This window comes from Lissotriton helveticus, chromosome 8 (assembly GCF_964261635.1).
Source record: "Lissotriton helveticus chromosome 8, aLisHel1.1, whole genome shotgun sequence".
Classification (NCBI taxonomy): Eukaryota; Metazoa; Chordata; class Amphibia; order Caudata; family Salamandridae; genus Lissotriton; species Lissotriton helveticus.
In genome coordinates this window covers 1,683,134,735-1,683,150,590 of record NC_136069.1, presented here as the reverse complement: position 1 = coordinate 1,683,150,590, position 15,856 = coordinate 1,683,134,735, and the positions used below count along the sequence as shown (strand labels likewise).

At 43.4% G+C, this 15,856-nt stretch overlaps 1 protein-coding gene across 1 annotated transcript in view; it reads right to left on the bottom strand.

Moving 5' to 3' along the window:
* LOC144774087 (transient receptor potential cation channel subfamily M member 2-like) overlaps positions 1 to 15,856 on the bottom strand; it is a 900,698-nt gene that overhangs the window by 453,384 nt on the left and 431,458 nt on the right. The window contains 2 exon segments of the mRNA XM_078659113.1: positions 8,296 to 8,363; positions 10,399 to 10,767. Coding sequence (XP_078515239.1) covers positions 8,296 to 8,363; positions 10,399 to 10,767 — 437 coding nt within the window.

The following is a 15,856-nucleotide window of genomic DNA, read 5'->3' as shown; positions in this document are numbered from 1 at the left end:
TTCACAATTAAAGCATGGGTGTTTATAGGACTGCCATTCGATGGGACAGAGAGGATACCCAGTGGCACTCTACCCTAGATGAATGGGGAATCATCTACCACCTTATACCCAAACAATAATTGCATATGGAGGGAAGCAACACAATTCCTGGGCTGGGAAAGAAAACCAACAGGAAGGACTCCTTTGTGGTGTAGTGACCTCCTAAAGGAGGTCAAGCGTTTCCGTAAATAGGGACTACTGGGTATTGACTACTTAGGAGACCTATGGAGGGGGCAAAAGGTGATCGACTTTGAAGACTTGAAATTTGAATATGAAACACCTGCCTCAGAACAGTACAGATACATATGGCTGAAACACGCACTGAGGTGCCACATCCCAGAAGGTGAGCATATAGCAGAATACACACCACTTGAAGATAGGGTTTGCTAGATCCCAGTCCCACTTCCCTAATGAACAAAAAAATAATAAACAGTACACTGGATCCCCCGGGAGCCCTTCGAGATGCGTGGGAAGCCGAGCTGGGTGTTCTGGAGGATGATGATTGGGCAGAGGCGATACAGAGCCCTAGGGAGGTGGCAATGCGGATGTGGGTTTGCCATATACAGTTACATATTCTTCATAAATCCTACACCTCAAGGGCACTCTTACACTGAATGGGTTGCAGTGATATTGACCTGTGTACCCGGGGGTGTGGGGAGAAGGGCACATTTTTCCACACACTATGGGCCTGTCCCCGAATTCAGCAGTATTGGAAAGAGATAGTGTGGATAATGACCAAGGTAGTGAACCAAAAGGTCACAATGGAGGCCAGTTGGCACATATTATGTGTGACAGGAGAAGACATATGGTTCAAATACCCAAAACAATGCCTAAAGATAGCAAACATAGTGGCAAAAATAAATATGGCAAGGGTGTGGAGTATGAATCGACCACCAGGGATGACTGAATAGGAAGAGGGCCTAGACTGGTGCTGCGCAGCTGAAAAAGTGGTGTAACAAAGTAGGGGGTGCCCACGGAAGTGGGACAAGATCTGGGCCGTTGGATAGCATATACAGGTCCTTGAGGGCTTTATGGCATTGGAAGACCCAATGCGAAGGTTGGTCCTTCGTGATTACGACATTGTATGGAAATGTGACTAGAGCAGATTTTGTTCTTGTTACATTATAATGAAGCTGGTGCTGGATGCCGACGGTGTCCCTGACACTTCCATGGAGACAGTGCACAAACAATACTTGAATAACTGCAATGCTAAGCTTTTGTAAAGGAACAATTGATCGACAGAATGCAGAACAATGTCATACATTCACCCCAGTACAGAGATCTGGGCATAAATCCATCGTTTTTTTGCTCACCATGCCATTCCAGTTTGGACCCAGCCATATGCAAATCAGTCTTGACCCTGCGCCCAATGGGAGCAGTCTAGCCTAAACTGCCAGTCCAGGTCCTCCCTGGACTTGAAAGAAGCATCCTAGGACCGGTTCGGGCTTTCAGCCCTCATCAGCCATGATAGCTTGACTCCAGTGGCATGGATAGCTTTTGTTCAATAAAATGAATTTAAATAAATAAATATTATATGTGAGGGCATACCTCCATGAGCAGATATGTCCCTGTGCTGGTCAGTCCTATTACTTCCAGTACCAGAGACCAGGCAAGCCATTTTAAACCATGTACTGGTCACTGGTGAAAACGAGTTTCCCAGCTACATGATAGCTTCACTTAAAATAGGGATGTTTTGTATCAAGAATCTTGCATTGGTAAACCCACACTGATCCCAGCAATGGATTTACCAATACATGCACCCAGAGGGCACCTTAGAGGTACCCCCTGAAAACCTACCAGCCTCTGGTATACTTGCAAACTGATCTCTGCCAGCCTACCACCGTGACACTGTTCCGATCTCCTAGAGTGAGAGCTTTTTCCTCTCAGGAGTCCCAGTAAAACAGCCTGTGCGGTAAGTTGGTGAATTGCCTCCTCCAACAGGATGACCTGCTGATTAGCTTCCCTAGGTTGTTGAGCTTCAAAGAGCTGCCGCCGTTGAAAGTCAAATCTGGCTCCCCTAACAGGAGAGAAAGCTTACGCCCTTTGTCCATGCCCCCGTGGGGGCTACAGTGAGGTGGACATGATTTTTCGGAAGTATCCATCTTTGTGATGATATACTTAGGAATTCTGGGACAGGGTTATGCATCATTCTCATAGGAAGAGGTCATACAGGGGGGCATAGTGACTGCAAGGATCAGTAACACATTGGTTACTACTCTACACTCCCATAGCGCCCCTAAATTAAGTAGTTATGGGAGACCTTGGCACCAGAGAAGCAGATACTGTTGACCTAAGAAGGGAGAGGTCACAGAAAAGCCGCAAAAACAAAGAGTAGAGAAAAAGCAGATGAACTGGTACAAGCCCTGCAGGCCTGCCTGCATCCCTCATTGAAAATTGCACAAATGTTGACTCGTCCGGCAGCTGTTGATTCCAGAAACTATGGAGGACTGCCTGCCTTCGATAAAAACCCAAGACCTCCCAGGAACAGCAGACTTGTTCTCCTGCAACTCCAAAAGTAGAGACTCTGAGGCCTCCGGAACCCCCAAAAGCCAACACCTGAAGCCACCACTGCATAAGTCGCCCACGGCTCGAGTTGAAGTGGGCCAAAGGTGTCAACAAGGTCCCCCAGCCCTCCCGAGCTCAAGTGAATTGCGGTTTCACCGCTCGTGGACCCTCCAACATCACCTGCAGCCTCTGCACTCAGCCCCTCTCTACTACGTTTACTCCCTGTAAGAAAACCCAATGCTTAGCACAGCTCAGCACCCATTGCCTCTGGGCCATTAAGAAGATAACCAAGGGTGTCCCTACATCCCCTAGCATCCCAAGGCCTGAGCACACTTGCTGGTTTAGCCTTACTGGCCTCCTGGCCAGAGCCTGCAGCATCTTTTTGCAATGACCAATCTTCTTAGAAATACATTGTGCTTCTGATGCTATTTTGCACCCTGAGCCTTGGCCTCCCTCATACGGCTGGTAGTGTACTGTTGGTGCTGCCTTGGACCTTGCCCGCCACTCACCTTAACTCCTGGAGATTGGTCCAGGAAGTCTCTCTATTGCACCTGTTCGCAGAACTTGTTCTTCCTTCCATAGGATAACATTGCAGAACTCAATTGTGTTGTGCCCACTTTTTTAGCTGAAAAGAATTTATATTTTAAAACGTGCCTACCTGAACTATTTTTCTCTGATGACTAAACATATATATATATAGATACTTGCTATTTTATACATTTGTGTAGATCTCCTTTTTGAGTCGTGTGCTTCATTTATTGACCATTGTGTGTATTGTCAGATGTCTTGCACTCTTCTGTGTTAAGCCTGAGGCTGCTTGACCACACTACTCCCTAACAGGAGCACTTTGGGATTGCGAAAGCAAGTTCCTGTCCACTCATAAGGGAACCCCTGGATTCTTCACACGGTATAATAGATTTCAGATATCACATAAAGAGCCAGCTTCCTACATGCAAGCATTATGTTTAAATCACTACTTGGGTATTCTTCAGTGTATTGAGAAGATAAACTCTCAAAGTGGGCTTTTCTATTCTCAGTACAAATCATAGGTGGCTTGACACACGGGGAGATTTCTCCCACATTGTGGAGGCCAATTAAATTTTTTTCTCTGCATCCACCATACCTCTGACAGGGAAAATTGATGTTTGTACCTGCCCTCAATAGGGTGGGACAACCACCATTGTTCCTTAGTAACTACTTGGCAGGTGGACCACCAGGTCAGAGGTTGTACCAGGAGAGCTAAAGCAGGCTCCACCAGTGACCCTTCAGCTAACATTAAACCGAGTGGAGGAACAGCATGTTGGGTAGAGCAGAAGTACTGAAGGGTTATGCTGGTGCTCCCGTTCCATCAAACATACAAAATTTGATGGGAGGATGCTTGCAATAGGTTCAGCACCACAAACCCTGTGTTGATACAATGTACAGGGAACATAACAGATGATTTCTTCTGCAGCGCTTTTTTAAAAAAAATGATTTTTTTGCTGTATTTTGGCATGTTTTGGGTTCCCTCGATGGGAATACAAAAATCCTGGGTACCTTTAGAATCGTCAAAATGATGGAAGAAGAGGACACAAATTTAGCGTGGATACCCTATGTGGACAAAATGTTACAGGGGCCTAAGCGTGAACTACCTTAAATTGCCTAAAAAAGGCTAAGCACAGAGGGTTGGGGGGTATAAAGGGGTTAAACCCCCTCGTGCTCAGAGAGGCCTTTGTTTTTAGTAATTAGAATATTCTACCCTCTAGTGGCGGAATGTACTAATAGCCTTGGAGTCCTTCTAGCCGGCTCCACCAGCCCCATTAAAGGCCTGCTCCCTTGTTAGTGCTGGAGCGGGCATTTAATAGCCAGTAGAGCCCGCTAGGTCAGCCTCTATGGCTATAATAGATATGACACATTCCTGCCCTCTCCATTTGACACAGCTCACCGGAGCACGTTGTCTTGCTGCATTGCACAGCTTCCAATGTTAGTACATTTGCCCCATGCCTGGTCATCCTTCCCCACCCCTAACAACAGACTGCTGTACTTGTTGCATTGGTGTGCACAGAAGTGAGAAGCCATCCTATGGGTAATTGCTACCCAATCCCCGCTATCGCCTTTCACAGTCGTATAATTTTCGGTTCTGAACATCTGCAGACAGGAGCCTTGTCCCTTCTGTCACACACTAGAAAGTAGGCCACTTACTGGTCAACAGTGAATACTTTTATGAAACAAGCATTAGAAATGCAATAGGTCTTGCAATTGTGAGATTTAGAGTTATTGGCGTTGTAAATGTAAAAAACATGTTATTTGTGTTATGGTGGAGTGGATGTATGTGGTGTGTAGTATAAATATGCGGTTTGGTTTGTAGTTGGTAGTTGTGTTATTGCGTGGTGTTAAACTGTGTTGTGGGTTGGTTTTTTGTTGTTGAATTATGTGGTATAGTGTGTAGTAGAATTATATGGATATGTATTATGTGGCATTGCATTGTATTGGAAGTATGCTTAGTAGGATTGGGTATTTTGGTGTGTAATAATATTGAATTTGTTTTGTGTTGTGAAGTGTTATGTAGTGGTGTTTTATTTTGTGTTATGATGTTGAATTATGTGTTATGATGTGTGATTATGTGGTCAATATTGGGTGTATGGTTTGTGTTATGTTAATGTGTTGTTGATTATAAAAATGTAGTTTGTTGTAGAATATGTATTTTGGATGGAAGCATTTTGAGTTAATTTGTGTGGAGAGGAAGGTGGTCCCAGGGGAGCCAGGAAGGGCAGCCTGGCCAATTAAGCTCTGAAAAGAGGCTACAACATCAGAAAGGACGTCTGGATCATTCGTCCAAGCAGTGCTTAATTTGAGACAGTGGCTGTAGATCGCGCCCACCAGGAAGTCATTTGTTGGGACTGAGACTTATTTTTAATCATCAAATTTTAACCCCCAAAAAACCTCCAAGAAAGATGAAGGGTGATAGAGACATGAATTAAAATCAAGACTGGACATGGTATTCAGCAAGCCTGACATTCGGCGGCGATAGGCTTGTGAGAAAAAGTTTGGGTCTTGGCACGTATTCTTTTAGACATTAAGCAGTAGCTCTGCATTGCCTTCTAGTTCCCACCCCTGTCCACAAGGATGGAACATGGGAACAACTGTCATCAGTGTCCTGCCAAAATGTCAACTGTGAAACAGTGCGACTTGAGTAAACTGTGTCTTCCCACTTCACCACAATGTGCGATCTTGGGCAAATCACGGTATTAAAACCCTTAAAAACAAAGCTGTCTGCGCTTTTTAATAATTCGCGTTTTACAACTGTGTGTAATACCATCTCACGTGCTTTGGAGTGGCTCTGTACTTTATGAGTATGGCTACTGGAATTAGGCAATTCTGCGGCTGCAGCACTATTTCCAGAACTAAGGATTTGCCGCATAATCCACCATCTATGGCATCATTTGCAGGTTTTAGCCCCAAAAATGTGTTTCTCGCTCCGGATCAAGAGTTAATAAAAAACTGGCGACACGTGTTGCTGCACAGTGGAAGGCCCTTCAAAAAGTTATTTGGTTATCTTATAATTGCCTATTGCTACGAGTGTTAAACCGTTACTGAGATTGTAGTGTAGTTCCTATATTCCCAATGGGCTCTGCGCATTGAAATAATATATACTATAGAATTGACGTAGGACTAAGTTCGACTAGTTCTCTATCGAATATATTAGACTTAATTGTGAGTGCCAGCTAGCTCAGAGGTCACTAGAAACTTTCTTGAATAAACAAGAAGGGATTTGTTTCTGAAAACCGCATAAACAAGATAAAACGTATCTCTAGAGTCGTGGAAACAATAGATAGATATTTCACTCAGTCAATCGTGCATGCTTCGTTTCACCAGAGGTGCAGAGAAATAGAGAGACAGGCGTTTTCAATAAAAAGTTTTATTGAACAGTCTTTTTTCTCATGCAGAAGAAATGAACTGCTACAGTCGTAATACTGGCTGTAAAGTATAATGCGTACAGCAAGAAGAGTATTATAAAATAATACTGTAAAAGCATGGTATGGTTTCTAAGCAATAAAATACATATATAAATAAATAAAGACTAAAATTACTCAACTGGTGCTTCTAAAATACGCCTACCCCAATGTACCTAACCTAAGTCTAGTACGAGGGAAGAAGTAAGTATGGTGTAGCATAGGTTTAGTATTCTTTTGCCAAGAATCTATCCAAGATTTCTCCTAGGGTCTAATCAGCTCTCGTACCTTGGTTTAGAATGAAGGAGGTCTGGATTCTCCCTGTCTCAGGACTCGATTTTCCAACACACAGTAAGGGGAGCTTGGAAACACTGGAGCTGGATTTCTCGGCGAGAGAAAGGCAGCCTCTCTGTCAGTGCGTCAGCTGAAGGGTCGGCTTCCTTCGACACTTGTTGCAGAAAGATGCGTCGGGCAAGTAGATAGTCGAACTGCTCCAAACCACTGTGTGTTTGCTAGGGCAAGTGTGGGCATATTTATACATTGAAGGTGCCGGGTTTGACGTAAGGTTGGACATAACGTCATCAAAGAAGTAGTTCTTTGAAAACTCCATGAGTTCTTGGATAAATCAATATTCAAGCAAGGGGAAGTGCCTGACTGCTGAAGGCGGGTTTTTCCAAGAAATCGTTGTGGATTTTCGGAACTAGTGGAAGTAGCCATGCCGTATTTGGACTGCATGGGCTAAGTCTAAGTATGGTAATGATTTATATGCCTATATAAGGATAGGCTGATTTATACCTATATATGGGCATGAATCGGGAAACTTATACTAGGGTCCTAAAATACTAAACAACAAGATAGGATCTCTGCTCTGACAGTGTTAACTTGTGTACCTGACGGAAAATAATGTATAATGCTGTCAGAACAGGTGCTGCATTCTGCTGCATACTTTTGCCTTTTATTGTTGCATAGTTTAGCCAATTCTTCTGCATTAGTGGGCTGTTCTCTGTCGTATAATTCCATTGACCATCTTTATGAGGGACATATACATTTCGCAAGTAAACCTTTCTAGATATTTTAGCTTCAGTGAGGCTCTGGACTAGCCTGTAAAAGGCTGGCATTACTACTGCGTTTTAAGGATCATCTTGCATTTATTACTTTGCTCTCCGCTTCCTGTGTTTGCACCGATGTGTTTTGCATTGTGCATTTGTAATCGTTTCCCTATATTTACAAATGGCTCTTTCGGATCCGTTTTAAACCGTAATGAAATCAGTAAATGTGCTGATAACCTAGAATGAAGCTGGCCGATTGCTAGTCTTTCAGAAGCAGGAAGCGGGAAGTTTTCTGACATGTAAGAGGAAAGAATCTTGCTGGCTCGAGCCAAGGACAGAGAAGCCCCACCCTCCTTTATAGCACTTAGAGAGAGAAGTAGTGTGATTTACAATACTATAGAAATAAACTTGTCAGTATTATATCAATAAACAGAAGCATTTGCAATGCAACAGGACTCGCATTTACGTGAGTTTGAGCTAAAGCATTGCAAATATATATATTTTTTTAATGGGCCTCCTGCTGCGCTTTCAGGTTAATGTAGGCCGTGCCCTTTTCTTTGGGCAAGCCGTGTCTAAAGAAATGGGCGGGACCACCATTAAAGTGAAAGCCTGGTATGAGACGCTTTTACAAAAAATAGCATTTGTTTGTGAAGACAAGCAAATGCTTTATTTTGTAAAAGTTCCCCATGCCGCGGTTTCAATTTAATGGTGGCCACGGACCTTCCTTTAGATACGGCTTGTCTAAAAAAAAGGGCACAGCATTCATTAACCTGTAAACCAGCATGAGGTGCTGGTAAACAAAAGCAAGCGGTTCCAACTGAAGCTGCGCACCTTCTGCCTACAGTAAGAAAAACTCAATAAAGAACATAGTGCTCACTGTTTAATTAACACGTACCGTGTAACAACCAAAGTAAACGGGCCAGTAGCCATGGAAGGTGACAAATGAAGACAAGTCGGTACTGAGGAGTGACTAACAAGCCGATTACTGAATCAGAAGCCAGCATTTACAAAGGACAAAGACAGAAGCCAAGGAAAAATATGGGCGCAGAGTGGGCTGAGCTTCTCTTCCATACTCCAGTACTGTAAGTATTGCAGTGCAGCGCAGGCGCGCTGACTCAGGCTCGACCTAAAAAGGCATCGAGAACGAAGTGAGGGAGTCATCGCCTGTCCCTGGGATTACATCAGGCTTCAGAACCAGTCCCAAAGCCACATTGTCAGCCTCGGTGCATACTTTTCACTGTTCGGACAGCACAGACCCTCCACCCATGGTCCCATTAAAATTACAGTTAGAGTGCACTGTGATAACTTTATACGCATATTCTACTGCTGGGAGAGCTAATTCAACTATCAAAAATGTTTTAGACATTATTTCCATGCTGCTAACACGCACGTGTTTTAGACGTAGACAAACAAATGTGCTCAAGTGCCTCTGTCTGTAAAACAGAACAATATTGTGAAATCATTTTCAACTGCTGGTTGTTGCTATTCTGTGCCAACTTTTCACTTTCAAGGGGGAAGTCTGCAATGTTTTTGCAGAATTAGTGTTTTTATTGTTTATTTTAAAAGGCTTCCTTTCAGTATGATACATGCATGAGGAATGATGTACAAAGGAAATAATTAATGCAATGCATTTTAAAGTTGTATTCTGGTAAAAAAAAGATTACACAAATAAGGAATGCTTGCAGAATAATATAGATTATTTCGATTTTAACAACACAAGTGTCTGGACAGAAAGGAAGTGAAATCTTTTTATTTTTGTGTAACCATTTTTCCTTAATTTGATGGTGACTGTATGTTATATTTTAAAAATGTCATATTTTGTTCTGTGCAACATGTATAGTTTAAAGCAGGGTTTATGGTCAGTCTCCTCCTCTAGAGTTCATCTGAGCTCGTTTTCCTAGGGCGCTTCATTTTGGTGGCTTCGCTCATATTTTTCTCTTGGGTTCTTTCTAGATTGCTTTGCACAGTTGCTGTTTTGCTGCCAATGTCGATTTAAAAATATATTTTTTAGCTTCTAAATTCGTCGGAATATTTTCATTTGCACCCCTCGCTGTAACGTACTTGGCACATTTTCACTTTCATCTTATTTTTAAAAGGGCTCTCTGAGCACACGTTTTCTTATGCAAAGCGTTGTGTACCTTATTTTTAAAGCCCTTCCTATCTGATTACACCTACCAATTATATTGATTGAATACATCTAACATTAGAACAGATCAATTGTGAGCCTATGCAATTATTTAAGCCGGAATGTATGAATCCACTTTACCTCCCACGGGTCTGTGGACTGACCCTTTTTCATGGACCCCACGGCCACTATTCAGATCTCAACCAATACCCATGTTTTCAGTAAAAGACCAGGAGAGGCGATTCGGCGAACTCTGGGGCTTTGAAAATGCTTGTTTCGGTTTGTTGAGGCACATTTACCACATACATCCTTCTAAAGAAAGCCTTACTGCTTGCACTAGTTACCACGACGAGCAAAGTGTTCCTCACAAAATTACAGATTACAGATTACTTTTTAGGAGTCAGTTTTGGTTTGGTGGAAGCTCAATCACAGCTCACAATAAAACTAATATCTCTCTTCCCCCCCAGTGTAACTGAAGAATCCACAATTTAATTTATTGAAAACAATGCCGTAGAATAATGGCTTGATTCATGTAAAAGTAAGTTGCAGTCTAAGGAAGAAACGGAGGGCGTTTAATACCTATTTCACACTAAAGTGCTATTGTGAAGACCATCTATATATGTCCTTGAGGCAGGCACAATAAACATACTCCAGAGTATTTACAAGCCTCGTTCATCAATTGCAATTCGTATTGTGGGGTACCATGTGATGTCATATTCACAGTGTATCTACAGAAAAGGTCATTTACCTGGTATGTCAGGTCGACAACTGACGAGCCCCCCTGTGCTTCCTCTGTAGAGCTCTGGTGATTTGCCTGGGTTGTGATGTTGACAGCGCACTGTGGTTCCGTTGTCAGTTGAAGGAGTTTGGCGGACGGGCCCAGGAGGCGTTTCAGTTCTTTTGCAAGATAGCAGAGTTTGAGATCGTTCTCACTCTCAATCTTGGCCTTGATTTTCCGACAGAAGTTGGTGGTTTTATTTAATTTTTTATACAGGTGGAGCAGACGTTTCTCTGTCACATAATCCCGCAGACTGATACCTTGATCCAGGAAAAGCTGCACGAAATGTGGCTTATTTTGAATCAGAGCAAGTGTAAGCGCTGGGTACAAGTCTTCAGGCTGTAAAGGTGAAAGAGACAATCCGTGAATCATAGGGGTGGCACTTGTGTCTGCGTTTATGTATTTACTGATACATAGTGCTAGGTGCAATGCTGTACATAGAACAGTCTGTAAATAGGAACAGCAGGGCTACATGTGCGAAGGTGGTAACAACAACCTCCCTTGAGAGAGAACTTTCTTTGGCATTACAGTAGGGCAGTTAGTGGCCACAGGTCTGAAAGTTGTACATTCACTGTTTCTGGGTTGAAGGACACACCACATTCACAGGCTATTCTTCTATACAAAATTGTGACCAAATATAGGCAACCTATCGCATAATGAGGTGTTAGTGGTTACAGATCAAGACTTGCAAAGTCTGTAGAAACTATCAGTAAAATGATATCGGAAGGAATGCGACAGCCAAGGCTTGCCATATGACCAGAAGGCTAGTGCGGCCACTCATGGAGCAGGTCTGTGTAAAACTAGGCCCAGTCCTCTACACAAATATAACATATCTCAATAAAGTAGTGGAGAGCTTGAGAGGGACAACATCGGCTATTATACCAAGCAGTGAAGGCACAGACAGACACAGACACATCCACACACACACACACACACTCAACCCCAGAGTGTTGCAACCACAAAAGAGATCTCCTTAACAAAGTTATAACTTATTCTTCACATACACAACCAAAAATTGCAGATCCCAGGCTCTCAAAGATAAGAACTAGCAGCAGAGGCTCATTTGGAAAATAAGAGTCAACACCCCTGCTCAGAACAGCTTTTAACACTACAGAACAATGGGAAGTTCCACCCTGCCAAAATGGAAACAAGCTACTTCTCTCCTAATGCTGTGATTTCTCAGTTCTGAATTCTCTCAGACATGGACCAGCAGTTGCTTCGCCTCATGTTTCTATCCTCTGAGCAAGCTTACTCAGCTTTGTCTCATAAAAGCGGTTCCTTAGTTTGAATCCAGTGTAAGATGGCCCTACAGGTACCCTGTATCCATAAGCGGGTTTATTCGGTCGAAACACTAAACCCCTCCTAGACACATGCTGGCGTCCTAGGGTATAATAACAACCATCTGCTAAGATCTTATCCATGGTGTCATTTTAATGAACTCAGCCCTACAGCAGACATCTCATCCATCACGCAGTGTGAACATCCTGCATTCATATCTCTCCCATGAGCCTCACTTTATGTGGGATCACACATGGTGAACAGTTCTTGCACAGCGTGCTGCCCAGGAGTGGTCCTCCTGGTCTTGGCCGATGCTCAGGCACTAGTGGGCTGGTGGAAAATCCAGTTATTATGAAGTATGAAAAGCATGAAGTGGTACAATCTCACCTGGTAGGAAGAGCACCTCATCACACTGCAATAAAGAAAGCGGCTCACCAGTGGTTCTGTGAGTTCAGTCACAGTCTTCATTGGAAAGGTAACAGCACAGATGGGGAACTCTTCTCTCAAACTTATAGAGAGGTGTACTAAGAAATCATTTCTGCTGCACTAATGTTGGTGCAGAGAGCTGCCAAAACGTTAAAGAAGAACTGGTCCTCAGGATCCCCTTCACTGCATGAGAATCTATGGTGATAAATGGGAGACTGTACTGCTTTCAATGAGAATGGACAAAGTCCAAATGGTCAACAATCAATGGTAGGTGGGGTGGGGGCTGGGGCTGCAGCTCTTCTATATGTATACAAGGTACAGGAGAAGAGCAAACAGCACATCTTGTTTCATGTGTGAACAACTGGCCAAGCCCTTAATGTTTGTCTGTACTTGAAAACAGCAAGCTAACCTGTTAGAGCTAACTCAAAGAAGCGGTTTGGACACACTGATTCTCAGGTGTGTAACGCAGGCTTCTTCAGCAGCAGCAGCGGTGCAGGGGTCCCCATTCAGCTTAAGGCCTACAAGTATCTGTGAAACATGGTTGACTCAGAAGCCCCTCAACTCATTATGAAGGAGGGGTCTCATAATATTTGCTTTGTACAACTGAAATCCCCTCAATATTTCTAAATTAGACTTGTATACACAGGAGATGGGCTATAAGGCAGCCTGGGACATGCAGATCTAAAAGGAAATCTAATCCAACCGAACATTTGAGCACACAGACACACGCACACATGCACACACACAATGCACACACACCCACAACACACACATACCCTCATACACGTCATTGTGGGTTGATTTTGTTACAGTCTAAGAAATGTTTTGATAAAAAGTGCAAAATACTTTGCCAGGTGAAATAACAATTCTGTTCTCTTTTGTAATGCCTGGCTTTAGTAAACCTTTGGAGTTGGTGTTGTTGTTGTTCCGCAGGTCCTCAGTTGAGAGAAGCCCAGCTAGCGCCTATTGAAGGCAGCCCTAATTTTGATATGTATGTGAAACATGACCTTGGCCATATTATGCTTAGTACATTATGGCTCAAATATACGAGGGACAATGTCGAGTTGCAGTGGGCTTTGATGAACAGAAGATTGGCTTTTTACAGGAACAGTGTTTTAAGAGACAAAGTAGGCAGTCGATGTTTCATTCTCTTCGAACTTGGCAGAAGGAGGCTAAGCAAAGGTGGTTATAAATGGAGAAAGAGGCATGGAAAGGGAGAATGCAGACATTTACGCAGAAAGCTGTACCAGATGATAGAGAAAAACAGAAGACAGGAATTGAATGTGAGGATAGGAGACTTCGGTTGTTTAATGATAAGTCCTATCTGGCCAAAGAGGGAGATGGTACTTTTGTAGAGGAGCTGTTAGATACTCGACCCCCGCCTCCTTATGCCCTGCAGAGGATATATCCCACTGTTTCTTTGTAGTCACAGCAGCCTGTTTCATCTGCTCCGGCTGACCCCTTATTTACTGCTGTTATTTCAACAGGTCTGGCCACAGCGCCACCGTTCTTTCTCTTCCCTCGCCATCTTTGATGACCGTGACCTCTGGTACATCTACTGTTCCGACTCCTGTGTCCTCTGTTCTTTCTCCTCCAGTGCAAACATTGACTACAGCTGTACCTACTACTTCTTTTACTCCTACGTCTATGGTTATTCATCCTCCAGTATCCTTGGGTGTTGAAATGCCTGTACGAGGGTTTGAAGATAGGGATTGTGTGAGATTTAGGGAACGAGTGGGTCCGTTGGTGCGATCCGGGGTAGGTGAGGACAAGAAGGAGCTATTAGCAATGCAGGCTATGAAGTGGGTTAGCAATGTGGTTTATAGCACTGAGGATATTTGGCAAGTTGTGTGTGAGTTCAAGCCTTTTCTACAGCAGCACATTCTTCAACACATGTCCGCTACATTGATTGACCTTTGGCACACCCACATCTAACCGTTTGTGCTTTACATTTCTTGAGCTGGCTGGATGCACATTTTCCTATTTTAACACAGAAACCTGAGGATAAACAGAGGCCTTGTGCTTATTTTTCCACTGTGCTTGACCTTGTCGCAAGAGCCCTTCCAAGCTGACTGCGAGCGGTCGCGGTGTCATGTATTCCTATAGGTTCTGAATCGATCCCCCTATTCCTGACCCTATTCTAGTTAAACAAACCAACAAGTTAACTAGCAGTCAGCCCATGAGGCAGAAAACCCCCATGATGCAGATACCGTTATCTGACGCAGTCACACTACGGCACAGGAACGTGTTATCTGATTAGGTCATAACGCTTGCGATCTAATTAGACAAGCGATATTCCTCCAGCCCCTGATAAGGCATACGGAGTTCTCATAACAAATCAAACCTATGACAACCTGGGCAAAACCCTGCGGCCATTGTTTTGATTTCACCGAGAACTTTAGCAAAAGAATGTGCTAACGAGCAAGTCGTATGACATCTTTATTGACGTATCTATGTCCATCCTTACGTCAATCTCGGCACCTTAAAGGTATAAATATTACCGATCTTGCCCTATGCAAACACACGCGTGGTGACGAGACGGAGCAGCCATACTTGCCGAAGCCCAGAGCAGAGCAGACCCCGCTGGCAGCAGCCCCGCCTTTCTGACGCGCTGAGAGAAGCTGCTTTCTCCTGCCGAGAGACCCAGCACCGGCGCTTCCGGGTAGCCCTCGCAGGCAGCCTGGAATATCGAGAGCAGAGAAAGAGATACCATTCCTCATTCATCCTAACTTCCAGGTACAGAACTGAATAACCCCTCGCAGAGAATTCTTTAGTCAGTCACTTGGCAAAAACAAACTTAACTTAAACTGTAACTTTCTATTCCCGCCCACGTATTAGACTTAGGTCAGGTACACGGGGTAGGCGTATTTAGAAACACCAGTTGAGTACGTTTAGTCAAATGTATATATGTATGTAATATATTTTAATCATTTTAAACCTTCATATGGCTTAGAAACCATATCAATGTTTTTACAGTATTATTTTATACTTCTGCTTTTAATGTATGCACTTTACTTAACTATAAGTATTGCAATAATATCGATCCATTTCTCTTGTATGAGAAAAGAGACTGATCAATAAATAACACCTTTTTATTGAACACGCCCGTCTCTTCCTTTTCTCTACATTCTGATGAGACTAAGAATGCACGTACTGACTGAGTAAAATAATTTGCCTTTTGTTCACACGACTCTCGAGATATACTCTTGATTAGGGGAGAGCAAAGTTGTCATGTTCTATGGTTGTCAGAAACTAAATCCCTTCTTGTCTAATCAGGGAAGTTAAGTCCTACCTGAACATTCGAGAAAGTTTCTAGTGAACTCTGAGCTAAGCTGGCAAACCCAAAACTTTAAGTCTAGTATCGACAGTAGTAGACCTAGTTAACGTCTGGTCTAGGCCTTTACTGCTGTAGGTATTATTCCAATGCGCAGAGCCTATTGGGATGATAGGAACTACACTACATGGCGCCCAACGCGTTTGGAAAGGGCGATAAAACTAACGTAAGACATTTAGAGTAACTCAGTCGTGCTTTCTCACTCAGACCCCTTTTCCCATTATACTCCAAAGACGTCTGGAGTGGGTGAAAGGTTATATCCTCCAAAACATCGCAGGAGGGAACTCCTATGTATGGTTCTTGGTATAGTCAACGTTGAAGGATACACTGTTCCAAAATATTGTGCATCTAATCTCTGTTTCCATAAGAAACCTGATCTGCAAACAAACA